Here is a 26550-nt window from a genome sequence, read left to right on the forward strand (position 1 = left end):
TTGTCAAAAATTCATAACTCACTCAAAGATTTTTTGCACAACCTGGAAATTTTTGAAAAGTTGGCTTTTGATGTCCTCTAAAACATATCAAAAAATAAAAAAAAATAAAAATAGTGTTTTTTTTTGTAAATCAAGTTTTAGTGAGAAATAGTTAAATTAAAAATCACCAAAAAAAATTTACCGTGTATTATTTTTTTTCAGTGTATTCCATATCCATACCTACAACTTTGCCGAAGACACCAAATCGATCAAAAAATTCCTTCAAAAGATACAGATTTTTGAATTTTTATACATCATTTTTGTATGGCCAGCTGCCAAATGTGTATGGAAAATTATATGGACAAACTAATGATGCAAAATGGCTTCTTTGGGCATACCGAAGGCACCAAAAAAGTTTCAGTCGGATTAAAAAAATACAAAAATTCAAATTTAAGAAAAAAGACCGATTTCGTAGAGAATTGCTTAGTTAGCTTTAATTGAATGTCAAAGTTCTGACCTGCCAACATTAGAGACACGCTGGAATTAGATGCTGTAACCCTAGCATGTCTGGAATCGATAAAAAATATGTTCATTTTTTTGTAGAATTCTAATGTACAGGACAGCAAAAAAAAAATTTCGGCGAAAAAAAAATCTCTTCAATAGGTACTTGGAAATTTTGAAAACTAATGATTGCAAAACAATTAGGCAGGTGTAGTTTTGTTGTATCATATGCACGTGCCCCCGTTTCTTTCTGAAATTTGTTCTTGATTTTGCCGGTGGTCATCCACGAATGCCGTAATCTGACATTTTGCTATACGAGTGCCCTTGCTTCTGCCAGAGTTTGTTGAGTAATTTACTCGCAGGTAACTTAGTTTTGCTTCATGGTTGAGTAACTCGTGAGTGAGTTTCCGAACTTTGATTAAAACCAAAAAAAACTCCTTGCATTTTTGTCACTTTTCATATGAAAGATGTTTCAATCTTGTCGTGCTATCTTGACACTCTGAAAATTGATGTAAGTGCGACAACTGGCCAAAGGGCTGTTTGAAACAGTTACACGCCTGACTTGCGTTTTTAGCATTTTTAATCATAACTCGGGACTCCGGCAACCAAAATTAACCAAACTTCGGGACAATGCACAGAACGGACAACCAAACAAATCGTGTTTGTTATTGTTTACATTGTGCACTTTAGTTTTTGTTTTTACAAGGTCAAAGAGTAAAACTTCCCTTTGGCCAGTTGTCGCACTTGCAAGGTGTGACAAGATAGCACGATCAGATCGCAACTACTTTCTCATCTAGAGTGACAACATTGCACGGGGTTTTTTACGGTTTTGTTTTGGTTTTTGTTGTATATTTCAGGATTAAAATCGAATTTTGGGGACCTGTGAACAATGATAGTAAGCGCGCGTTCTTCAATCTATTTAATCATTGTTGTTTGTGAGGCAGGGACTTTTCTCAAGTTTTCTTGTATATAATTTTAAAGACCATATCTTTAAATTTGATTTTAGTTTTATATTTTTTCATCTCATAAATGATTTCCCCCACCGAACCGCGCAGCACTAGCAGCGGTGGCGGCGACGGTCAAGATTTATCTTATACATCATAATTTTTGCTTCTCTTCTTTTCTTTAGTACAGACCATCTCGTGTGAGTGAGTGAGTGTGTTTGTGTGTGTTCATTGCATAGTAATTACATGACAGTTCGTTCTCGCTTCGGTAGCGCTCTTAAATTGAATAACTCCACGCCCCCCGCCCAGACCCGTTTTGTTCGTTTCCGAGGGGTCCACAAATGGTGCGCGAAACAAATACAAAAAAAACCAAGGACCGTTTTCAATACTTGTTAAAATATGTACAATAATCATTCTTGGGAGTTTCGCTTCCTTCGGTAAGAACAACAAGCTCTGTTCTTAGCACTCGCTCAATCACACCATCACAACGGAAAGATAGTGTTTTTATTAAAAAGTTTACCGAGCGCGCCCTGAAAAGATATTTTTCTCACACCGCCCAAGAAGCCGCCGCCTCTACTGCTGGTTAATTAAACTACACTTTTGCGGGCGCTGCTTTTTAATTACACTATAGGAAACACATTATTTAACATTTCATTTTTCAATTAATACTCGATTTTTTGCCGGCAAAAAGTTGCGCGCGGTCACGGCGGCGGCTTCTGGCTGGACGCCTCCCATCATAACCTTAAAAAAGTCGAAGGTAAGTGTGAGAGAAAAATATCTTCTTTTTGTGGTTGTGTGTGAGAGCGAGCGAGTAAGTGCTTTAAAGAGTGCGATTTCTCAAAAGTGCGATGACGTTGCGGAGAAAGAGAGAGCGGAATGAGGCAAATTGATTCGGTGTTTGAAGGGTTCCCTAACACGGACGTAGGATTTGAGGTATCACATAGGAAAGTAGTGATAGAGTTGAACGCAATTCAGGTAAGTACAAAAAGTGCAGTGTAGTGTAAGAAGTGTGAAATCTGTCAACTCTTAAGCTGTCAAAACTGTCAACTGTCAAAATGAGGGACTTATGCTTTCTCTTTCTCAGCACAGTTAAATTAAATCGAATATTGCCACTCGTTTCGTTTTTTTGTTCACCACTTTAATTAAATAACTGTCCTCCTGGTAAGCGGCTTACCAAACTTTTATTTACGCGAGTGTTTACTTTCGGTTCACGAAACGCTACCGATGAGAGAGACAGGGAGTCAGGAACAAACTTTACACTGGTTCTGGTTGCGATTAACGGAATTACATGTATATTTACAAGTAGTAGTAGCCGTCGTGCCGCACACGTTCAAAAAGAGTGCGGTTTGATTGCAATTCGGTTTCATTCTTTACAGGAAATTTGTGAAAATCACACACTCTTACGCACAACTTTGACTTACACTAGCTTACGACCTAGGAAAGAGCTTTGAGACTTGAGGGCGTCCTCACTAAGTCGAATAAATTATCTACCACGGGTAAGCGAATAAAAAAAACTAGGAAAACTCTAACATTAAAACAAAAATAGAGATTCTTTAGCAACTATATAAACACTGTACGTTTCTCTCTCTCTCTCTCCTGTTCTGCGGGTCACACAGGTTCGGTTTCTCTAGTGATAGTTAGGAATTGGAACGTCGCCTGCGCTCTCTATATGCTACACTGAGTTTGGCGAAAACGGCGACATTCTACGGCGGCGGGTTTTCTCTAGATAGGTTCAAGTCTTGTCGGAGGCAATCGTTTGCAGCAGTCTGCCGTAGGTGGTGAGATTGATCAGCGTTTTGGTGGCGGCCTGCTGCTCGGCCGGCGTCGCAGGACACGCCCCGATCACGGCCTGCAGCCCGCTAGAGGTGCAGGTCGAGGTCGAGGGAGGAGCGGAAGTGGAAGTGGTCACCGGCGCCGGTCGCCGCTGGGAACTACTACCACCGGGTGGCCAGTATTATTTCTGCGGGCTGAGGCTGTCCTCGTGCATGATCTTCTTCTTCAGGATGTTCATGTCGTTGACGTTCTCGAGGAAGGTCTTGTGCGCGGACAGCACCTTGACCGTCTCGACGTCCTTCTTGAGCTCCTCCATGTCGCGCTTGAGCTTCGCGCGCCTGTTCTGGAACCAGGTTATAACCTAAGGAGTGGAGAGAAAGAAATTGTTAGTTGAATCACCTTGAATCAAAACTCATTCAAGGGCTATTAACCATAACTCTAGCAAAACAATGCAAAAGGGCCGTTGTGGGTTTGTAAACAAATAGTGAATCCCTTTCATGCCAGATGTAAACATCCTCTAATGTGAGCAGGCCACACTCTTTTCATTGTTTTGATAGAACTGTCAAAGTAACCCGATGAAGTTGTTTAGAAAAGCTAATGTAACGTTTTGTAACGGAACTCAAATTGTTAAGGTGACTTCATTGTTAAAATAACCAATTTAACCGGCCAAAAGTTGTAAAATAGAAAAAGAAGATAAATTACGTGTATTTTCTCAGCTCCTCCAGGTCTCGTTTTCCCTTCGCGCGGCGGTTTTGGAACCATGTTATGACCTTGAAGGGAGGAGGAGAGAAGGAGAACGAAATGAAAATTCACATTAAAATGGTGTGCGTGTGTGGGAGGAAAATTTGACAGAAAATTTTCCTAGGCAGAATTCTGAAGTTTGAACGTTTTTTGATTTGAAAAAAAGTTGTTTAAAAGACAACCAAATAAAAAACAGGTTGATATTAGAGTCTATGAATCATCCTAGTTAGTACTATGGAATATCTGGTAGTTCTGTCAAACTCTGTCAAAATCTACAAAACTTAAGTAAAACTGTCAACAATTTCCAAAACAATATCCATAACCTTGAACGTAAACACTCACTAGAATAAGTGGAAAGAACTGTTTGTTTACATCCAAGGTAACGCGCTTTTGAAATGATTGTTTTGAAGTCAAATATTGACATTTCTGTCAAACCTGTCAAACGGCATCGTTACAAAGCGTTACACCCTTTTTTTGTTTACGCCCCTGTTAGTCAACTCACCTGCGCGTTCGAGAGGCCCAGCGCGGCCGCGATCTCGTCCCGGTCCGACGGGGACAGATACTTTTGGTACAGGAACCGCTTCTCGAGCTCGAAGATCTGCGTGTTGGTGAAGGCGGTCCGCGATTTCCTCTTCTTCTTTGGTTGGGGCCGGTTCGCGAACAGGTTCAGATGGGATTGCTCTGGGTAAACAAAGAAAGAGAGAGGGAGGAAAACAATTTGTTAATTAGCTTGCTAAAAGAGTTGAAAAAATATTCAAAAGAGCCGCCGATCGGCGGTGGCCGAGCTCAATGAGACCAAAACTGCCATAAATCCATAAATTTTTATGGTGATTTAATTTTCCGTTTTGGAAGCACAAAAGCCTACTGTTCCAGAGTACCTTTTTACGCGGAGGTCGGATGATAATTTCTGTTAATGTTGATTTCCTCCAAGTAGGCGGCGGCTGACGCGGAGCGCGGGTCGTAAAATGTCAGCCGCCGGAAAAGGGCACCCATCAAGCGGTGGCGGCGGCGTCGGTGAGGATAAATTAACACTAATTCATATTTTTCACTGATGAGCGTGAACTTTTTTCTTCAGTTTCCTCCGAAATCAGCGCGCAGTGTTTTAAGTGGATTCTGCTTAGCCGCCGCACCGTGACGGGGCGCATATGAAATATTATGCACGACGGCGGCTGATTAAAAATGCCAAAGTTGAGCCGCGCGCGAAGCGCAGCGTGGTGATAAATTTTCATAAAATTAACGAATTTACGAGCAAGCCGTAAATTCTGCTCATTTAATTTAATTTACCATTTTGGCGTCATAGACCGATGGGCGGCTAAGGAAAAAATAATAACAAGAAGTACTTCTTAATTGATGTCTTCACGGAACAGGGGGGAAAACGCCCCAAATTTGCATTTTTATTCCCGTTGTACAATTTTTCACGGACCCTGACAGTCGAGCGGCCATTACGCCCCTTTCGTATAAAAAAAAATGTCGTGCTCAGGTGCAATCTCATTAGTAACAATCGCGAAATGAGTCCCACTCTTTTATTTAGAGCCGCCAACTTTTGACAGCTGCGAAGCAGGCGGCACAGCCGCCCAATTGTCACTGTGACAGTTCGCGCGGCTTTTATCAAAAAACGATGGCGGCTCGATAGCTTCCAAAAAAAACGAACTAATTAACTCTTTCAGCGTTTCGCGACCAAGTGGAAGGAAATGTTAAATTAAATGATAATATATTGGACCTCTTTCTTCCCGGGCGGCGGCCGCCGCAACCTTTGAAGAAGCTATAAAATTATTAAAATGAAATGATTTCTTCGCAGGAAACGACAACAACAACAACAATTATGACGGGCTCGGACGAATGACGAACCAAAGAGGAACCGACAGTTGACAGCAATTGAAAGATCAGAAGCCGCGGCGCGAACGAGACTTTTTTGCTCCGTTTATGCAAATACACAATACAACGACAGTGGACGGCGATCCGTCGCGAAGCAGATTTTTAATCGCCCCCGATGCAAATTGGCCGCAAAGTGAGAGGCGGCTAATTAGCCCAGCAGTCGAAATCGTCACTTCTGGGAAATTGCGTACTGGCCGACCGACGGGCGGCTAAATGAGCCGAATAACTGGCGCGCTTTGATCTGTCAAGTTTCTGCGAGCGGCGGCGGCGGTTTGATGACAGGCGGCCGCTGTGAATCTTGATGATGCCACTAATTAGCTTCCAGAATCTTCTCGGTTGGTTTGATTCGGACGAAGTTTTTGAACCGAAGCCGAACTCGAGCACACAGACACAAAAAATTGGAAACGTTTTTATGAGTGTGATAATTAGCTTGGAAAACTATGAAATTATTAAATTTTATTGCAGCCGCCGCCGACGCAACTCACTGAAGAAGGCGAAATAGATTTGGTGCGTTGGTTGAAGTAGTGATTTTGAAATGAATGTGTGTAAGTGGGCGAAAGAGATCGTTTGTTGATGTGAGGTGGAAAGTTGAAGGCAATAAAATACAATGATTGACAGCTGACGGTCTTTATCTGGCCACTGAAACCGGATAAGTGCTTTCAAATTTCAACACAATTGAAGGTAAGTAAATCTGTCACTTTTCTGTCAATCAAACTGTCAATTGGTCCACCTGTCAAACAATAAATCTGTCAACTTCCGCAACAATTCGATCCGAAACTCAACCGTGTTCCACTTTCCAGCCGTTCCACGTCCTCGCCTGTGTTGGTGCGGCGCGCACACCTTCGATGTCATTCTTCCACGCACATAACCATGGGGGCAGAAGCGCACAAAGTAAACATTGAAAAAACTGCTCGATGGGGGACCAGCAGCGGCCAACTTTGATCCAGTGTTCACACTAGTGTGCGTGTCGTGTGTCGAGACATGGGTGAAAACCAGGCAGGGGTGTGCGCGTGAGTGGCGTTGCCACGCCCCACGCGAGATGGCGCTTCGCTGTGTGTTTACGTCGCTTTGACGTTTCGCCTCGCTCTCGCGAGAGAGCTCTAGGGAAGCGTAGGCGCTGCTGTGAGAGCTCGCTCGTGTTTGTTTACGGACGAGTTGTGTGGGTAGCAGATTAATTGAACGGAATTAAGCTGGCAATCGTTTTTCACTTTTAAAGTTCTGTCGAGCAGCGATCGTTAGTACGTGTCATAATTTATGGCCGCCGGAATCGATTCTCTGTTCTGAGTTTGTTTGGTCGGTCGGCAACTGACAATTAGACCGCGTGGTAATTACGCTGACATAACCTACAAGGCACGCTGGTCCGCTGCGCCCACACGTGTGATTAATTAATTAATTATGCATTGGCAACCGCAATCGGTTGATAAATGACACCTCGCTAGCTGTCAAAACTGCTCGGTAAACGTCATTAGTGTCATTGCAGTAACGGTGCGCGATTGATTACTAACGAGAGTGCCGGGCAGTAAACCGCAATCGATAAACATTACGGTGTCAAATGAAATCGACTATCGCGAGTCTTTGACGTGACAGTTGTAGGCCAATAGTGGAAGCCACCTCAGAAATCAATAGACAAATCCAGCGAAAGCTCAACGCTGCTTTTTGATGGTGAGAGATTTGACAGCTCCCATACTAAATGTCTCGATTTTCATACTTTTTGTTAATTATCTTTTAAAATAAAATACTTAACATATGAAAACTATATATTTTTGGTGCCCAAAATTCCTGCTGAATCGAATGGTGTACTTATCTCGATTGCAATTTTTTTGAGCAGTTTTCATTTTAATAATATTCTAGACACATTTTGTGCACCTAATCAATCAATACTTTTATTATAAATAATCATTTTATTGCTTAAAATTGAGTTTTCCTGAGCTCCCATATTCAAATACATGGAAGCTGTCATTTCTAACACCATTGGCCACCTAGCGGCCATTTCAAACTGGATTCATCTATTACAGACGGTTTCGGTGTGAACTTTCTTCTTCTAAAATAACAGTGAGAAACAGTAGTGCTGCCATCTGTCAACTGTGTCAACCATCAATTTAAATTGCAGTGAAATGCATCTGCTCATCAGTTCCTCGTTAGCTTCAATTGTCCCGATCCTGCCGAATTCACCTGCTCTTGCAGCTGAAAATGCCGACGGCATTCGATTCCTTCACCCTTTCCTCGCTGTAACCATTAAACAATAACGCGTCCGCAGTTACAAGCCACGTGGAACGCACGCAAACACCCTTTGTCAAGCCCCATCCCGAACACAATTAATTACCCGACGTTGAACGTGTGAGGCTCCCGAAAAACGGGACCAAACCCCGTCACTTCCAGAAGCTTACACGCCCAGACACGCACGCACGCAATGATCAATTAACGCTGTAATTAAAGAAGTTGCCGGCACACCCCTGCGGACCTTTGACAGTCGGTGACGGTGGCACAGCCCTGCGCGATCCTAGCAACCGTAGGTAATTATTTTTATGACACACGGCCCGAACGCGTCATCTTCGTGTAAATTTGACGTGCCTTTCGTGGATCGACACGAAGCTAAGAAGAACGCTAAACAAAAACAAAGACCAGTGACCGGTTTGACGCGGGCACGTTGAAGCAGGTTGAAACGTCAGGTTGATCGATTCCGGAAAAAAATAAAACTTTTTTTGTATTGTTTCGCCCGTTCCCGATCTCGTCGTGACTGGTGTATTTAACGAGCTTGCCTAGTTTTTCGCGTCGGTGGATAATTTGCCGCAAATTTTCAATAATAACGGGAAAAATGGGTAGCTGCTGGAAAATAAGAACACGGTGGGGCAGACAGTTAAACGGTTATCACGCGAAACGGCGCGGTTCAAACGATTGCTGGAAGGGGGTGGCGGGGCGCGGGTCTGGCAATCATAGCTAACAGCTTTGATGGTTGTGAGGGGAAAAAACGAGCATGGGATTATGCTAACTACAAATAAATTGTCGCGCACGAACCAGAATAGCGAACAGGAGCGCGTCGATTTAGCAAACGAGCCTTCTATTACGGACTTCAAGGTGGAGGTAGCTGGAGTAACTGGTTAGGTTGGCGATAACAAATGGTAAGTACGAAAAAGTAGATCCTGATGTTCGTGATTCCTCTACAAAGTTGAAGTGCAATTCAACTGGTAAGTATATCTGTCAATCTGTAAAATTTTGTCAAACAAGCTCATCCGAAATTAACCCAGTTTTACGCTGGGACGCAATTTCGGATAGCTCAAACCAACTGTTAAACATGCTCATCCGAAATTAAGCCCAGCTCGAACTGAGCCTCAATTTCGCATAGCTCAACTCAGTGTTCGCACCGTCGGGCACTCCCTGTACGCGCAAACACGCGAGTCAAAAGTCATTAAATTTGCATGCAAACTGCCCCGGCCCGCCGGCCGGGGGACCTCCCAGGAGACCCCGCCGCCACGCAAGACAACAAAGCGAAATCTCGTTAGCCCTCGTCCCCGTAATTATGAAGTGTAAATAAATAATTCCCTTTCTTTCGCCGTCGGTCGCCACTGCACTGTACACACTTCCAGCGGTCCGAGAGCTATTATTACCAACTGCTGAGGTCCGTGTTCCGGGGTGATTTAGGCGTGGGGTCACTTTCGCCTGGGTGGTCACCGGGGACCACCTCCGTCGGCGAAATTCGTCCTCGGATCGGATTGCACGGTCCGCTGTTGTCCCAAAACATGGTTACGACAATTTGTAACCGAATTCTTCAATGTTTTGACGTCTAAAAAGCAAACACATGGCAGCAATTTCCTAACCTACACAAAAAAACAAACGCAACAGGACAGACACTTGAGAGGCGCACCATGTGGAAAGCAATTACCATAATTTGGGAAGAAATGAGAGCAATAAATTATGCCGGGAGGGTCGAAAAACATCGGTTTGTTTTGAGACAAACTGTCACCCGGGGGCGGCGGTACTTGACTCAAGAGCGGCTTAATCACAAGTACTCGGATTTAAGAGCTTATCGGAGAGACAGATGGCGCCCCAAACGGGGCTCGCACAGCTCAACAAAGTGGCCCAAACTTCGACTCTCTCGGCGGCACAGATCAAAGGCTCCACTCATCCTTAAAATTGAAAGTTAATACATCCCACCATCAGCGAATGTTTCGTCATTATCATCGTATAATCATCATAATAACAATAATGAACGAGCAGCTCATCTATAAAAGCTTGATCATCATCATCATCATCATTTGGCCGTAACCACGACCGGAGAGCGAGCCCGGCCCGACTCGCCACAACTCTCAAAGAAGATTGCTAGAAAGCAAAAGTGCCGACGCGCCAGGGCACCAACGAAAAAAAAAGGAGTAACACTTTTGTTAAAAGTAAATGATTTTTAAATTAATAAACCTCTTTTTCCCCCTATTTCGGAGCCCGGCAATAATGACCGACAAAAATGATTGTTATTTGTGTCGAAAAGAGCGCCCGCTTCGATAAGGGGTTGAGGAAGGAAAAATTAATCACATTTTCCTGAGCGCGGGACACGCACGCACAAAGTCGCCGGCCACCTGGAAAGTCTCAAGGGCCGCAGTCGGAAGCTTAAGCGAGAGCATTGGGTACTCGAGCAGGAGCGAGCAAATGCGAGCGAAATTTGGTGGAAAAGAGAGAGAGGGGCGAAACTAAGCCAATGTTTATGTTTTGAAAATATCATAATTACGGCCGCTTATCGGTGGTGTAGTATCTTAAAGAGGGGGGCATTACTTAAGCCGGGTTTGTTCTGCTGAAATTTATCGTTGTTAGAAGGAAGAGCCGTCTACCGTCCACGTCAGTGTGTTTAAAGGCAGACCAACCCGTCATCTTCGACGAGGTTAGATGAATCTACCTTTTTTGAGGTTCCCAACCACGTACTGGTAAGTACTTCTGTCAAACTCTGTCAACTGCAAATTTTGTCAAATCTGTCTGCCGTCCACGTCGGCGTGTTTCAAGACACTGCCAGGTGGATTAACCCCCGTCGAGCGCGACGCAACGCAGACCATCCCGTCATCGTCGACGAGGTTAGATAAATCTGCCGCGATCCACTTATGAGTAATTACCTCGCACGGCGTCGGCGTGACTCTTTGAGGCAAATATATTTTATTAACTTTATGGCTTTTAAACGAAAGCAAATTGATGCTTCAACCCAGCGCCTAGCAATACTCGATTCCACATTTGTTTCCCTTTTGGAATTGAATTGCCAAGCATTCTTTCAAGAACGGTCGTCACCACCGATGACAGTGAGCGGAACGAAACTGTGGAGGCCGCACCGCGGCCAACAGACGGCGGAACTAAAGACCCCTCACGAGAGAGAAACATGCGGAATGCAAATCGACCAACTGCATCGGCAAGATGCAACGCAGCGAAGAAGAGACGGACTCGCCACGGACGTCAAACAGAACTCGGCAAAACTCAGCAAAGAGTGAGGAAGAGAGCCGATCTTGATGGTTCAAGGTGAGCGGTTTCGCACATGTGTTTTTTTCGAACCTCTCTCTCTCTCTCTCGCTTTCGGAAGAATTTGGCCCACCCAGACGGTGGCCAAATTCCGACCTGTTGGACCCACCGCAGTTAATCCGAGCCGAAATTGGCTCAATTACGCCAGCCGCGCGAAAGTAATTAATTACGGAGCTGAAAATTTCAATCAATGGTACTAAACGATGTAACGGTACTCTCGTCACTAATTTCTCGCCCATTTGAGCGGGACCCCGGCTAGGGGGCCAATGCGTGTGGTCCGCCGCGGAACCATTTTCCAATTCATTGGCTGATTTATATCCACGCGAGCGTCACGCTTCGCTAGCGATGGCTAACGCTGAATGTGAGTCGCCACCGCCATCTTGGATTTCGCGCTACTGTCCACCGCGCGCGCTTATCGCGCCCGTCGGATCTTCTTTCATTAATTTTATTAATGGCATTTGTTTGTTTCTCCCATTCTCTTTCGCGCATTCCGTCGCGCCATTGTGTGCCGCTGTCATCCATCGGGAAGCATTTACCAAAAGTAAACCGAAAATTAGTCACCTCCTTTGGCGTCCACTGTCTTTGTGCTAACCGGTTTCGGTTGACGGAATTTAATTTCCTGTGTGTCTTGCACGTGGTAATCAATCTTGGGCGTGCGTGAGAACGAAGGTGCGCTCCCGCGAGACAACTGTCATTTTGACAGCTGTCACCGCACGCCGCGATAAATTCTCATTCATCACACCCCCCGTCGCAAAAGTCAATAAAATAATGCCGCTCGATTATTGGCCAATTAATTTTCCTCCTCCACCTCCGAATCAGTAGCCGTAATCGATATCCGCAGGGCCCGGCGATCCGGCTGGCCCCGATTCCCTAAAACACGCCGGGAAGGGCCATAAATCAATCTTCTCTCACTTTGCCCCCTCTCTCTCTCGCTTCTTTCACTCGCTCAATTGTCAGTCAGTCGGGCGGAAAAGCCGTCGCTGCTGCTGAGTGTGTGTGTGTCATTTTCGTGTTTATTGTTATATTTGTTTCCATTTAATAAATCCCCAATGTAAACACGACAAGCTACTGCTACTCTTTGGAAAAAAATTCCAAACACAGGGCAAAGAGAGGAGCAGTCAATTTCAAGCGTCACCGAGCATGGTTTACTTTCCAGTCTAAGCAAGCGGGGCATTTGTGTGAGTGTCACCGTAATCCCGTTTGCGGGCAATAAAGCTTTACATGTTGATATTCCCCTAGCTGTCAAATGGGAGCGCAGTCGTGGCGCGGTGATTTATGCCCATGGCGGTGATTATTCTTCATTTCGGCTTGTTGGAATTCGTTCGCAGTAGGCTAATAAAGTTTAGCGGTTGGATGCGGTAATTGCATCGGGGGACGACGTTTTACGAACTGTTAATATTCGGAAGTGTACTCGCGACATCGCTGTCAATCTGTCAACTGTCAATGTCACCATAACTGTCAGCGGCAATCTGCAGCAAGGTGCTACCAATTTAATGGTCACCTAACCGGCCTCCGGCCAACTCTTGACCCGGAAACCGGCCAAAACAAACACCGTCACCGGCGTGATGAACGCGGTCGAGGAAGCCTGGTCAAACAGCCTCCGGGCACCTAACCTAAAATAAACAACCCGTCAAAGCGATCGCTTTGCGTTGTCGCCGCCTGCTTTTTAGCTGCCGCCGCCGAGCAATTAAACCAGAATCGATTCGTCATGGCCTCCGCGCGGCTAAACAAATACACGCTCATCAATAACTCCACTTAGGTGGTAAGTTAATTTTCGCACTCTCATAATAGCTCATTCTTTGGAGTTTCTTTGTTTGGCGGCTCATAGAGCGCGATTCAAGACGCGGTAGGGCTGTGCCAAACACGAAATTTTCCGATCGTTTGACAGTTTCGTGAAACTGCCTCGACAAACGTCATTTAGACATTCTGGAAATTTCTGCCCCTTGGGGCAGCTCAAATCTCGACCTTCCAAGTCTATGCCCCACCGCTCCAATTTCACCGCGCGGTAATTGCTTAATATCGATTACTACCGGGCGCAGAACTAGGCGTCAGCTGCTGGCCATTGCGAGCCGACCACCTCCGACGAGCTCTCGCCGGGCAAAGCCCGGCTCTTTGAAGTCTCTCTCTCTGCTCCACCGCCCATCCGATTCGGACACTTGGTTTCGATTACCGCAGAGAGAACCGCGGAACTTCGGATGTTCAGCATCATGCGAAAAAAACACAAAATAAATATCCGCGCGCCTCGAATTGATGAATGAGTTCCGAGCGGAGCTCGTAAAAAAAGAGGCCGAGCGCGCTCTTTTATTAATATCATGGCATGCTGCCTCGGCCGTTTTTCTTTCTCTGCCCATGTGGGCACAGCTCTACGCACCTCGTCGTACTACACGGGGGCAGGTCATAATTTTATGTGACGGCTAGCAGCAGCAGCAGGCTCTGACTTGCCCAAGTCGGTCGTAAACAAATGGGCAGACTAAAAAAAAAGGTAAACAGAGGGCGCGGAAGGAAGTGCACTTTGGACGCGGGTTCTGTCCGCCCTCCCTGTTTGAGAGTGAGAGTGCCGACTTCCGAGCCGCGCTACCGGTGCGTCGTAAATTTGACGTTTATGGTTGCGTCGGGTTTTGTTGGTTTTGGGAGCGTTGAAAGTTGCAGCAGCGGACATCAAAGGATGGGAGTGAATCTAATCGATTGATTATGTCAAGTTGCCATTCTGTCAATCTGTCAAAGTCATATTGTGTTGAGCAAATCTAAGCAAAAGGTGTTTGTTTACAACACGATTAAGGCCCTCTCTACTTGTTTCGCTTAGTGTTACAGAAAAAAAACTTCACAAGCTCATCCGTTCCCCATCCGTACCGAGTCCTTTAGTTAATTGCTCACAAATGACTCATAAACACCTCCATCAACAGCACATTTTCACCCAACCACAGCGTGACCTCCCTCTAGTCGTAACCTCGGTACTTGCCCCTCGGTGCGAGTCGTGATCACCGAACGTGCCCTCTTCATCCAACCGAATCCTCCAACGTTCAACATGTTGCACCGTAAAAATCATTTAACACCCAGTTAATCTGTCATCGGACACTCATTTCTCCGGCTCTGTCTCCCTCTCTCAATTCAGTCCCAACAAATTCCCAGGAGAGTCACTTTGCTGTTTACACGCTCGAACTGTCAAAATTGAGCACCGAGAAACCACCCAAGCATTCGAGGCGAGCTCTCCAATTACAGACGGCCGAGTCTTGAGCAAACAAAGTAACCTTTGCGAACCGGAAGTTCGCCGTCTTCGACAATCGGTAGCCAAACGTCAAACTGATTTTCGATGGGAAACGGACTCGTGTTATTGTTGTGCAAGTTTACTTTTTGTTTTGTTTACATGTTTACCTGCGCCGCTACCGAAACCCGCTTTGAGGTGGCTTACCCGCGCGAAACGTCAACAATCGGCTTTGTTACCGAGAGGCCGCCGCCAAAGGTGTTTGCGAAGCTCATTTACATAACAATGTTAATGGTAAGTGCTCATAAATAAACATAATTACGGTTCGGCTTTTTTCTGCTGTTCCTTTCAGGGGGCCGCTCCGCCGAATTCATTCATAACGCTCACGCACACTCATCAATTTTTGGGGAGGCCGAGCAAGAGAGAGACAGACTGACGGAAGAAAGCGTACACAAAAGTGTAGCCGGATCAATTGTAGGTTTCCGACTGCTTCTTTGGGGAGTGGTGCAAGGAAATGCAAATTTCGCAAACGGCGCAAATTGCTCTAATTTGGGTTGTTTTTTTATTTTTTGCAGGTCAGAAGGGGACGTCGGTGGAAGAGGCTCCAATTACGGTCATAAACGTCAACACGAGCCTGAGTGGCCTTTTTGGAGCGGCTCCCGGTTAGTGCACGAAGCAATTCCAGAGCTGAACTTAGGAGGAGATCAAATGAGTTTGTTCTGTCAATTTGTCAATCTGTCAATTTTTCAATTTGTCAATTTTTCAAACTGTCAATTTTTCAAACCGTCAATCTGTCTACATACAACCCAGTTGAAGGTAAAATCCGCCTGGTTGACGGTCAAAAACAATCTGTCAAACCCCCGTCCGTCAAAGAAAGCCGCCGACCTTCCCAGGGCCGCTGGGGCGTTCCCATCGCACCACTTTGGGCGATGCCCCGGATGATTAGCGTAATATTCAATTTGTGAGCCTTTGAATGCTCTCCTCTCCGGAGGAGGCTGCGGCGTGTTCCAGAACAAATTGAAGCGGGCCCTCGTCGCGCGGTCACTTCTTCGCCGGGGTGTTAGAACTCAAGCCCGGGGCCGGCCACATAATTACAGGCCGCCTTTTGCCGCTATTGCATTAAATGGATTTATAACCATCTTCCGAACACACACATCCGAGCAAAGCTGCCAGATTGAGAGCCGGAGCGGGAGCGCCGCTCATATTTTTGAGCGAGCACCACCACCAAATTTTCGGCCAAAGAGGAATCATAAACGCATATCATTACAACGTGGCCACTCTCACGCACGCACCGCACAGCTTCTGCGGTTCTGAGAGGTGGTCAATCCCGGAGGAAGATCAAACGAAGTTGCCGCGGAGGTCGAGCCCTGGTTTGCCCCTTTTCTCCGAGGAGAGCGCCCCGCGGGAGTGATAATAATGATACTTTGCGCTGGAGAAGGCTACTCCGCGCGGAGTTCCGTAATTCCGTGCACTTTACGCCGCCGCGCGGAAAAAAGGGGGGCCTCTTACGTCGATCAGGGCTGCCAACTCGCTCGGCGGCCACGAAGAAAGAAATCAATTAACAAATCAATAATTGATGTTCATTCACAAACCTCTTCGCGCCCGCGCGATCAGATCATCCTCATGTGAGAGACAAAAGCGAGAGAGAGAGGGGGGCCTCGCGGATAACTGATTTCGATAAGATTAATCCACTCTGCGAGGTGGTGGGCCTGAGGGATTACGAGAGCCGCGCGCGCGAAGATTACAAGCCGCCGAAGCCGCCTCGGCTCTTTAATGAGTGGGAGCGGGCGAGAGAGCGAGCGGAGGAGGAGGAGGCGATGAGAAAAAACAACCGCCACCAAAGCAGGCTTCGAGGTGTCTTTGGCCGGAGAGCCGCCCGAGTGACAGGTGAGTGTATCGTAATCTCGTTAAAGTGTGAAGCCCTCTCACCTGCGGACAGTTGGACACGGTGACAGGTGATTCGGATGAGGACAGCGGCGGGCACTCTTGGTTAGAGGTTGTTGTGACGGGACGCTGTCAGCGGGAGCGGCTCCGGATTGACAAACAAGCCGAATCAAGCGCGCAGTGACAAATGGAGCCGATTAGGTGTTGATCGCAAGAGGGAGCAGTTATCACAGATAACTGCTATCTTCTGTAGTGAGAAGAGTACTGTCAACTGTCAAATACTGTCAACTGTCGTGTTCTGTCACCTGTCAAGTTCTGCCAACTACAGACTGTCCTAGACAAACTGTACTGCCAACTAGTTAGTTCTGTCAACTGTCAAAATTTGACAGTATTTCACACTGTCAATTTCCACATACAGTTCAGACTCGATTATCCGAAGTTCGATGATCCTAAGAACATTTTAGTTAAATTCGGCTATCCGAAGTATACGAAAAAACTTGAGTCTGAACTGTACTGTCGAATGTCAAATGCTATTAAACGAATCTGTTTACTAGAGCAGATCGATGTTTGATTTCCAATCCACGTTTAGCCCAAACTTTCAAATATTGTGAACTCTCACTTATTTTTTGATGGTAAATGAACAGAACTTGTAACTGTCATCAAGAAGATCGCACTGACGGTGGGACCTTAAACTTTTTTGACAGCGTTTGTTTAACTTGCTATAACAACGTATTTGGGATCAATGACTTCAACGAATCTATGTTGAACTTGCACTATTCAGCAATGTAATCAAACAACTCTTCATCCAATCAATTTACCACAAAACCCCCCATTTTTCCGTGACGAACCTGCGTCGATTCCCGAAGAATGGTCCCCCTAATGTACCTCGTCCGAATTCTCACAAAACCCGCCAACCAACTTTTAATTTAATTGATCATTACGTGCAGAATGGATTCTCCCGCGTCATCTATGTCAATCTTCTTTCAACTCGAGCGCTTTCAAGTCTTCGAGTCACCGGAAATTTGAATGCCCTTTCTTAGCGGTCACCAGCCGACGACGATCCGCCACCAATTCAACGCTCTTTTAGCGTTACAATTAACAAATTTACATTCACATTACCTAATTTGAGTCTCCCCCCGGTGCGCGAGAACCTGTCCGCACACAAAAGAAACTCCAAACCCTAGCCCGCCGCGGCGGGGAAGCGGCGAGGCGGGAATAACCTGTTAATAGCTATTAGCCCATTGATAATTCCATTGAAATCTAAATCATCGCCTCTTTTCTCCGCCGGCGCGGTCTCCTAGATCTCCGAAATTTTTCGGAGGTCGTCGTGGACACCGGCCGGCGATGATCAGAAGAAGCCGCGGGCACAATAACTCATTCAGCTATTAGACACCAACAATAAACGTCATAATAGCGTTACAAAGGGGAGGCCGCGCCGCTCCGCGGCTGCGGGATCATCCGGGGGTCTCCTGGAAGCGCAAGCGCGGAAAAAGGATTTCGGCTCGGTTTGATGATTATCTTCTCCGAGGGGCCGCTGGATGGGTTCTGGAAGACCGCGAGGAGCGTATTATGATTGAAGGGAACAAAGCGGAGGCGCAAAAGCGGCTCGAATTTGGCGAGAATCTGCCGCCCAAGAGAGGGAGAGCGAGAACTGGTCCGGACGCCCAGTGTGGTCCAGCAACGAGGGGTCCCTCACGCGAGTGTGCGTGAGTCTCTGTCGAAGTGTGCGCGCGCGAGCTCGATCCAAGAAGGCTGCTGCGAGGTGCCCACGAGAAGAGCTGATCAAAGGCCAGTGCCGACCGAGCCTAAGGTGTCGGCTGAGCTAATTGGAAGGAGATCAAAGGAAGCCGCCACACCATATAACGCAAAACGAGCCTCGTCGGCGGCTTCTCTCCTTCTCTCTCTCGCACTGCTTCCAGCTTCTTCGCGTTGCTTTAGAGCGATGGGTACCAGTGTGTGGTGGAGCCTCTTTCTGCCTTCTCATCATCATCAGTCCCGCGGGACGCGGGCGGTCAGGGTTGAGCGCGCGGGGTTGAAGATCAATGCAGGAGTAATAACTCTATCGCACGCCGTTTCTCTCTCTCTCTCTCTCGCCGGTTAAAGTGAGGCCGCAGCAGCATGGGAGGCCCCGGCCAGTACAGTCGAACCCCCGTATTGCCGGGTGACCTGGCAGATTTTGGGTCACCGCGGTTTCAATTAATTTCCCATTTTTCAAGCGGGGGAGCAGCAGCAGCTTCCGGCAACCCGACACCAACCAGCCGGGCCCGTTAGTCCGACTTCGGGGTGGTCCCACTGTAGCGGTGAGCGGGCAAATTATAAACCCATTTTGGACCCCAGAGCTCTGGTAGATCGCGCGAGGCTTTCAAATCTAATTTGTTGCCGGCGTTAATTAGTTTTCTGAAGAGCCGCCGAGCAGTGGCGGCGGCTCGGACGGGTTCGATTGCGCCTGTGTGTGTGATTGATTGTCCTGTTTGTGGTTTCGCATACAACGGATGGGGTCGGCTAACGACATCCGGCTTCGCGTGGGGACGATTCAAAAAATGACGGTGTTGTTCTGCACTCAACTGATTAACTCGGACTCTCCAAAAAACTTAAAAAGAACCGCGCGATTTTCTGAATGAGTCGACATAGTCGACATAACAAAATAAGGCTTCTCACAGTTTAAACACAGCGGAAGTGGACAGATGTGGCTTGCACTGACAAATTCATCATTTTAAACCAGTTAAACTCAAAGTCGACATAGTCGACATAACGAAAACAGCTCCCCAAAGCTACAAAACGGCTCAAAAAAGGTTTCGCCGACAATTTTTCGACTACTACAAGTTTGTCTAGCGCCCCAATTCCCGGTGGGAAATCGGCGCGGCCGCCTTTGATTGAAACCAATTAAGGCTAATTTTCACTTACACCACTTTGCCGACTGGCGCCCAAGCTCGGCTTTTTCGGTAGCGCGCAGTTTTCAACCGCCGACACGGCGAAGGCCAATAAACTTTTGATTTAAATGAAACAAAAAGCCGATGGTTTCGGCTTCGTGGAGCTTCTTTCCTGAGTCGATATTGGGAAACGATTTAAATAAATAGCCGCGCGAAGCGCTGGGATCCGGGGCGAAAAATTATTAAAATATATCATCATAATTAACTCGATTCCCGGACTCGGATTTTTACAACCCTATCAAGGCTTATTAGCGAGCCCCCAAAATTTAAACAAGAAGGCGCGCCAAAGGAAGTAGAAATCAGCGCTCGGTCGACTACGTCGACTGCGACGACTTCAAAGCGACTCGCCGACAGATCATCAATTTTTCATTGATTGACTTAATCACTTTAGTACCGGTTGATTATATTCCCCGACCCGGTTTCACCGCTTGCTTCGTCGGGCTGCTCGTTTTTTTTTTGCGCCGAGAGCGAGCCGGGCTCTCCGAGAGAGCGAGCGAGCGGATCTCTTGCGTGTTTGAAGGTGTGAGGGCCTCCACCTTTTCTTCTCACCATTATCCGTTCGTTGGCCGGCTCTTTGAACCGCACCGCGTCAAGCTGATGAGCGCAGCTAAACGGCGAGCTGTCAGTTTGGTCAGGCACTCTGCGGTCCAGAACGTTGTTTTGACAGCTGACAGTGCGTCATTTTTGCGTTCCCGGTTGAAAGATGAAGATGTTGGCGAATTTGATTTGAGTCGACATAGTCGACTTTGCCAACTCGCGTTCTTACCCTCCGATTGGCCATCTGTCGGTCGTTCTTTTCAACAATTGAAACAATCTCCGAATCTCCGCGCTGTCAAACATTAGTGTCAGTGATGCGCTCATTAGAGCGAGTTGCTTGAAAGATTCCGCTGCACTGACATGCGCAACGTGCTAATTTAAAGGCGCGCATTTGAGTGACTTGCACTGACAGCGTGTTGCAGTGTTGCCAGCCCGATTCGGCGCGCACCTTTTCCAATTGATTTCGGCGGTACCTGTCCGCGAGGGGTTTCCGTGTGACGAATGCGAAACCCGGCATTCGTTCCGGGACGGTGTACACGTCAGGATCACCTGATTAGGTCGGATCAACAACACCTTCCAGGAGGAAGTGTCAGCCCGTTGGAATTCCCAAATACACAACGAAGAGGGAATCCACAAAAAACGACCGCCAAACGAAACCGACAATAACATAATTGTTGGATCAATCTAAATCGGGTGTATCAAATTGAGTATAACGTGTTATTTTCTCGTTCTCCGTTCGCCTTGCATTCGTCTTGTTGCCACCCGTTGCACCGAGACTCGCTGAGACAAGGAATTCGACCAGTCAATAACTTACCGACTTAGTTGCCCTTGCGCGACGCACACTAGCTGTCAAAAGTTGCGTTTTTCGCGCGGAACGCAAACTTGTGCGTTTCCCACGCGGCTTGGAACGCCACCAATTTCAATCTTGCGGTCAGCTTCGACGACCTTGCACTGGATTCGATCCCCGCGGACGAGCGAATCATCATATTTTCGGTAATTGGATTTTGATTTATCACCCCCCGTTGCGCAGCGGCGGCGGCTGCAGAGACGCCAATTTGGCTCAGGAAGGGGCGCACAAAATGCAAATTTTCCCTCGTTGCGTGGTTAACCGAGAAACCAGAAGCTTCTGGAAGTGGAAATTTAATCTCGATTAAAGCGATAGCTGCGGTGGCCGTGGCAACGCCGGCCAGAACCCGATCCCCGATAATGATGATCCGAGGTGGTACGTGATTTTGCTTCTGGTTTTGCCCTGATTCTCGTTGTTGTTGCCGCTGGCAACCGGTGAAAAGGGATCGGGTTCCGACCCCGAGACGAGATTCTCATTATCGGCGAGTTTGGGAAATTGAAGGACGCGCAAAATTGGACCGCTTGTTTACGTTTTCAATTACGCCGATAATGGAATTTCGGGTGTGAAAGTTAGCGGCCATCGGTTCCCAAAAGGCCGGCGTAATTGGATTCCCAGGGAATTGAGTTCACAGGCGCCAGGTTGGACCGCAGGGCGCTGGAAACAAAGTAGGCATTGGAAAGGCATGCATCGCTAGCGCGTCGTGTTGTTGAGAGTACAATAAAGGTGCACCCAACACTTTTCAGTGATGTCAACTCCGTCAATCTGTCAACTCTGTCAATCTGCCAACTTTGCCAATCTGTCAACTCTGTCAAATCTGTCAACTCTGTCAGTCTGTCAACTCTGTCAGTCTGTCAACTCTGTCAATATCTTCAGTGAACAAAACGCCCTTTGATCTTTTCCGCCCTCCAGCAATTCCGGAACCCAAATGACTTTCTGGAATTTCCACAAGGGTCTTCTTAAGCCGCGATGAGTCATGATGTCTCGAATACCACGCCAGATTGTGCGGTATTACGAAAGACAACTCCAGCAGCAGCGGCAGCCACCGCCAGTTAAAGATTATTAGTCAGAAATTATGATGATTTATTGCACCCGACCGTGGCAAGCCAATTAGGGCCACAGCAGCCCAGTCCATCCGTTCGTCGTCGCCGCGGAACTGCTGGCTTTGCAGCACCGATTCCACATCGATCTAGTAGGCCCGCGCGCAAATCGGCAGCGCCTACTTTTATTGCCACGCCAAGTGACACTCTGCGCGATCCTTTATGACAGGTGATAATCATTTCGACCTTGGCCGCGCCGCGGCCCAAAGTTCAACCAACTGTCAAAAACCGAGGGGCCCACCGATGCAGCAGACAAAAACAGCTCGCTCGAAACAAAAACCAAACCGCGCGCTTCACGCCTGTCATTTTATCGCTTGTTTTCGCACTGTCGGCCGAGGGGTAGGGCAGTGGGGCGGCAATTCGCAAAAAAAAACCGAGCCGCCGTGCCGCAAAAGATCAAAAGGATTCGGCTTGCCGAAATGAAAAGGAACACGAACCTGGTGTTAATATTCATGTGTGTAAGCTCTGAAAAGGCTCAGCAGCCTTCGGTTTGACGTGGCGAGGGGCGTTGCGACGGCGGGTATTGAAGCGATCGCCCAGTAATTACCTTATTAATGCAGTCATATTTATGCACGCCACACACTCACACATTATGAGTTTGTGCGGGTTCTTTTTTTTCGGGACACCGAAACGCGAGAGCTCGCACAGCAGAGCTAATTCCGCACACAAATTCTTTATCTTGATTGGGAGACCCCTCGACGCGAAGGGTCTCCTTCCTTGGGTATGCAAAACAATGACGCAGCGACGACTCTTCTTCTGCAGAAGAAGATTTTATCACCCCCAGAGCGCAGACTTTGACGGAACGCAAACAAGCTCAAATGTCACTCTTTGTTTACATCCTGCAACAGTCAGCTCAGCGGCGTGGTGCTAATTAAGACAGTCCGGTTGAAGTTGCGATGGCGATGGCAGATGGGGTTTTCCCTTACCGGAGAACGTGGCAGGCGCTGACTCAGTTGGGGTGGATATCGGTCGGTTGCATATCGGTTGCATATCAGTCTAAAACAATCAACAACAGTGATGGAAGAATCTTCATCAAAAGAAAATCTTTTGACGCTCATCAACAGAAAATAATCGGAAAGGAACATGGCTCTCCTCTCTCGCGAAAAAAGAACGGTAAAATGAAACTCACAAAAATCATCATCTGGGTTAATCGTTGGAACACAGATTTCACTACTACACTTGTGTGTGTAACGTCAAATGACCTGTCACTTTTCGTAGATGAACAACGTGTGTGAACAAAACCAAAGACAATTAATTTAAGTGGCGCTAACAATGAGATTCACAAAAAATCATTGACTGATTGCTTTCTTTGCAAATTTCGGACACGATTTTCTTTTGCTTGTTTCGCCTCCTCTTTCTTTCGCGCGTGAAGAAAGTTCGCATGCGAAAAAAGATTTTACAAAGCAGGTGCCCAGCTGTAAAACTGCACCGTTGCATTTTAGTCGCTATGTTATAAAAGGGCATTAAAATGAGTGAATTTTGAAGTGTCATTGATAATCTTCTCTGTCAAGAAAGGACATTTTTTCAAATATTATGAACGCTTTATACCAAAATTCACATAATCACGTTAAGTAAGCAAAAATGCATCTGCTCCATAAATTATTTAAAAACGGAATTTTAACTAAGATTTATGGTCCAAATTTTGCACTATTTTGGTAGAAGAAATAAAGGTTTTTGTTGATTTTAAAAAATCAATGTCATATCTCCGCGCCATTTCGTCTGATTTTAGCTGTCTTAGGCGCAAAAGAAAGGTGATTAGTTTGGCTATTTATGAAAAAAGTAAGAAGTTCCAAAAATCTAGCTTATCATTTGAAAAGGTCGTATGAAAACTTAAAATACTATTTTGAAGGTCTCGGAACCAAAGAGCCTATGTCTAAAAATATATTTATCAGATTCCTCGGAAAATTTTAAATAACATATCAAAAAATGGTGAAGTTATGTTTTAAATACTCTGAGATACGATTTTTTAAAAATAAAAACTGGGTTTTTCGACGCGCCACGCGCAAAAATGGGAAAATTACAAAAACGGGAAAAATTGACTTTTTTCACATGTTAGGGTACCAAAAGTTGCGTATTTCAATAACGAACTTTTTTTTCGAATCAAGCTGTTTTCGTGGGGAATTGCTGTACAACGGTAAAAAACACGATTAAAATCCATTTTGGTTCACTTTTTTTCATTTTAATGCAAAAAAAAATTGACTAGCCAACATTTTTTCGATGGATCAACTATGGTCCCCATGTAAGACCTTTTCTGTCAAGAAGGGCCGTGAAGTTAATATAAAAAAAAATGAACTGAAAATCCATTTTAAATCCTTAGCCGTTGTTCAAAAAATAAGCTTTATCGTTGTGAACAAAAATATCAAAAAATTAAGCTTAATTTTAGGACCCAATTCGGTGAAATTAACAAAGTTCAAATATAACCGAATTTCAGTTCAGTTTTTGTTAACATTTTGTTTAAATTTATTATCATAATACATTAAAGACAAAAAATGCCTTAATAAATTACAAGCTTTTTTGCTGTGTTGTATACACTTTTGAAATACTCTTTCGAGTGTACTAAACCTTAAATAAACTCAAATGAATGTTTGGAGGCATTTTTTTTTTGTTTCCTTCTGAATTTCTGATGTTTTTATTAATCAAATCCAATAAGGTTAACAACTTTTTTATGTTTTGAGCGGAAGCAGATTCTGTTTGGGATTTGGTTTGATCAGTTAAAAGTTTACTTTTTATAGCTAATTTATTTGAGAAGAAAACAAACTTTTAAAACAATAAAGAACATGTATTTTGTATTTCAAGTTATATAGAACACCTATGAGCTAATAAATAATGTTGGGACCATACATCTATAAAAGTCGTAAATTTTTTGGAAATAAATAACTTTTTTTTAATTTTAGTAATATTTTGTGCGTCTTGTACAGCAGCACAACTGTTTTTATTTTGTTATACTATTTATTTTAAATTTTGAGAAACTGACTTGAAATTTGAAATTATTTTTTTTTATTTTTTTTATTTTTAGATTACCATCTACACAGAAACTTACGATATATATTAGTGAAAAGTGAGCTCAAGAGTATAATTAGGAACTTTAGTTCCTCAACGCCTAAATAAATCTAAAAATTAACATCTGAATAAATCTATATCAGAAATCTTATCAAAAAAATGTCCGAAATTATTTTTCAACCCGCTTTTGACTTTTAGGGGGTTAAGCGATTGCCCACGCTTCATATAAAAAATATTTTTTTACCAATGTCATGAAAGCTTTTGTTTAGGAACAAAATTTGCCATGCCTTGAACTAATTTTTTTTTGTTTTTTAAATTAATGAGAAGCCATTTGTACACAATTTGTACAAAAATTCAAATAAAATTAAATTAAATTAAAACAAGATCAATGAAAAATTAATAGCACAAAAACTGATCTAAATGACATCCAAACAGAGGAAAAAATTTAAAAAAATGAGCTCAAAAGTGTAAAAATGTATTAAATAAATTTGTATAAGTTCTATTTCTTCAGTTATTTCAAGTCAAACTAATTTATGTCTTATTTACAAATTAGCAACACCCCTCCCTCTAATCACGTCCAAATCACAAACCGATCTTCAGACGTGCAAGTGTACAAAACGATGCACTTAAGGGGAGGCTCAGACACGAGACAAGTCTCTTGACGCGCACGTCTCGATCTTGATAAGCCCTAATGCTGCTGCTGCTATTTCGCTATAACTAGAAGCTCGTTACTGGCTTGTTTTAGCCTAAGCTGCTTGGCTGCACTATGCTAATCTACCTCAGATCGCAACAGACATTAGGCAAAATGGTTTCAATTTTCGCGCACGACGCTGGCAACACTGCAGCCAGTTTGTAATGTCAGAAAACAGGTTAAATTTACGCGCGCGCGCGCGCACATGATGATTTCGATCACGCAACACCCGAACCGGCCTTAAATAAGTTAACATTTTTAATTACAAGTAGAAAAAACAACCTTATAGCTGCCGCTCCGCGGCCACCCTTAATCAAGCTTCTTTTTTTCCCTCTCATTTTCGCGCTGGAACAAAATATATTACAACAAACCCCCTCTGGCTCTGTAGAGTGCTCCCCGTTTGGGGCCATGCCCCGGCCGTGATAATCATATCTCATTTGTAAATCACTAATCTAATTTTAATTCACTTTTTTTGCGCCCTGCTTGCCGTTACACACCTAGGCAACCGCGCGAAACCATCATGAAAGTTTCATGAGCAGGGCTAATAAATTTCACAAGAAGGAGGTAGCGCAGGCTGTGCTGGTACAGGGCTGACAAGATAGCGCAGCAACAGCAAAGTTGGCACCGAAACACGGCACGATGTGAACTTTTGAGGCTGCCATATTAGTGCTAAGTTGGTGCCACTAAACGCACGCCATCGCGCAATCAGGGATTTGCGCGATATGTGAGCAGCACGTGGCAGGGGGGGGTTGTAACGGGTTGTAATGATTTGTAAAGGTGTTTTAAGTTTCTTACTTTTAGGAAGAAACATTTTATGAAAGTCTAACATAATGTTATTTTAGACTTGTCATAAAAACATATTTGTTAATAAGTTGATAATTTCAAAATTGCCTAATAAACAAGAGTCCTTTTTTAACTGATTTAAAAATTGAAAATTAATCTCAACTTTTAACACATTTCAGAGAAAATAGATGCAAATAACTTTTCAGGGAAATAATTTTGCATATTTTTTTGATTTCAATTTCAAATACTGAATCAAGTTTTTTTTCTTCAACATATTCA

At 45.1% G+C, this 26550-nt stretch overlaps 1 protein-coding gene across 2 annotated transcripts in view; it reads right to left on the reverse strand.

Moving 5' to 3' along the window:
* Nucleotides 1-2231: 2231 nt before the first annotated feature.
* The window catches only part of LOC120417206 (homeobox protein B-H2-like), a 30036-nt gene continuing 5717 nt past the window's right edge, over nt 2232-26550 (reverse strand). Inside the window, exons 2-4 of one of the 2 annotated variants that reach the window (XM_039579172.2) lie at nt 4441-4619; nt 3900-3967; nt 3419-3558 (exon numbers count right to left, since the gene is read on the reverse strand). In XM_039579172.2, the coding sequence (XP_039435106.1) occupies nt 3552-3558; nt 3900-3967; nt 4441-4619 (254 nt within the window). In that variant the 3' untranslated portion in view covers nt 3419-3551. Of the gene's footprint in view, nt 3559-3899; nt 3968-4440; nt 4620-26550 lie in introns of both variants that reach the window. The other variant, XM_039579171.2, reaches the window with a different exon arrangement.

Source organism: Culex pipiens, chromosome 1 (genome assembly GCF_016801865.2).
Source record: "Culex pipiens pallens isolate TS chromosome 1, TS_CPP_V2, whole genome shotgun sequence".
In the NCBI taxonomy this organism is placed as follows: domain Eukaryota; kingdom Metazoa; phylum Arthropoda; class Insecta; order Diptera; family Culicidae; genus Culex; species Culex pipiens.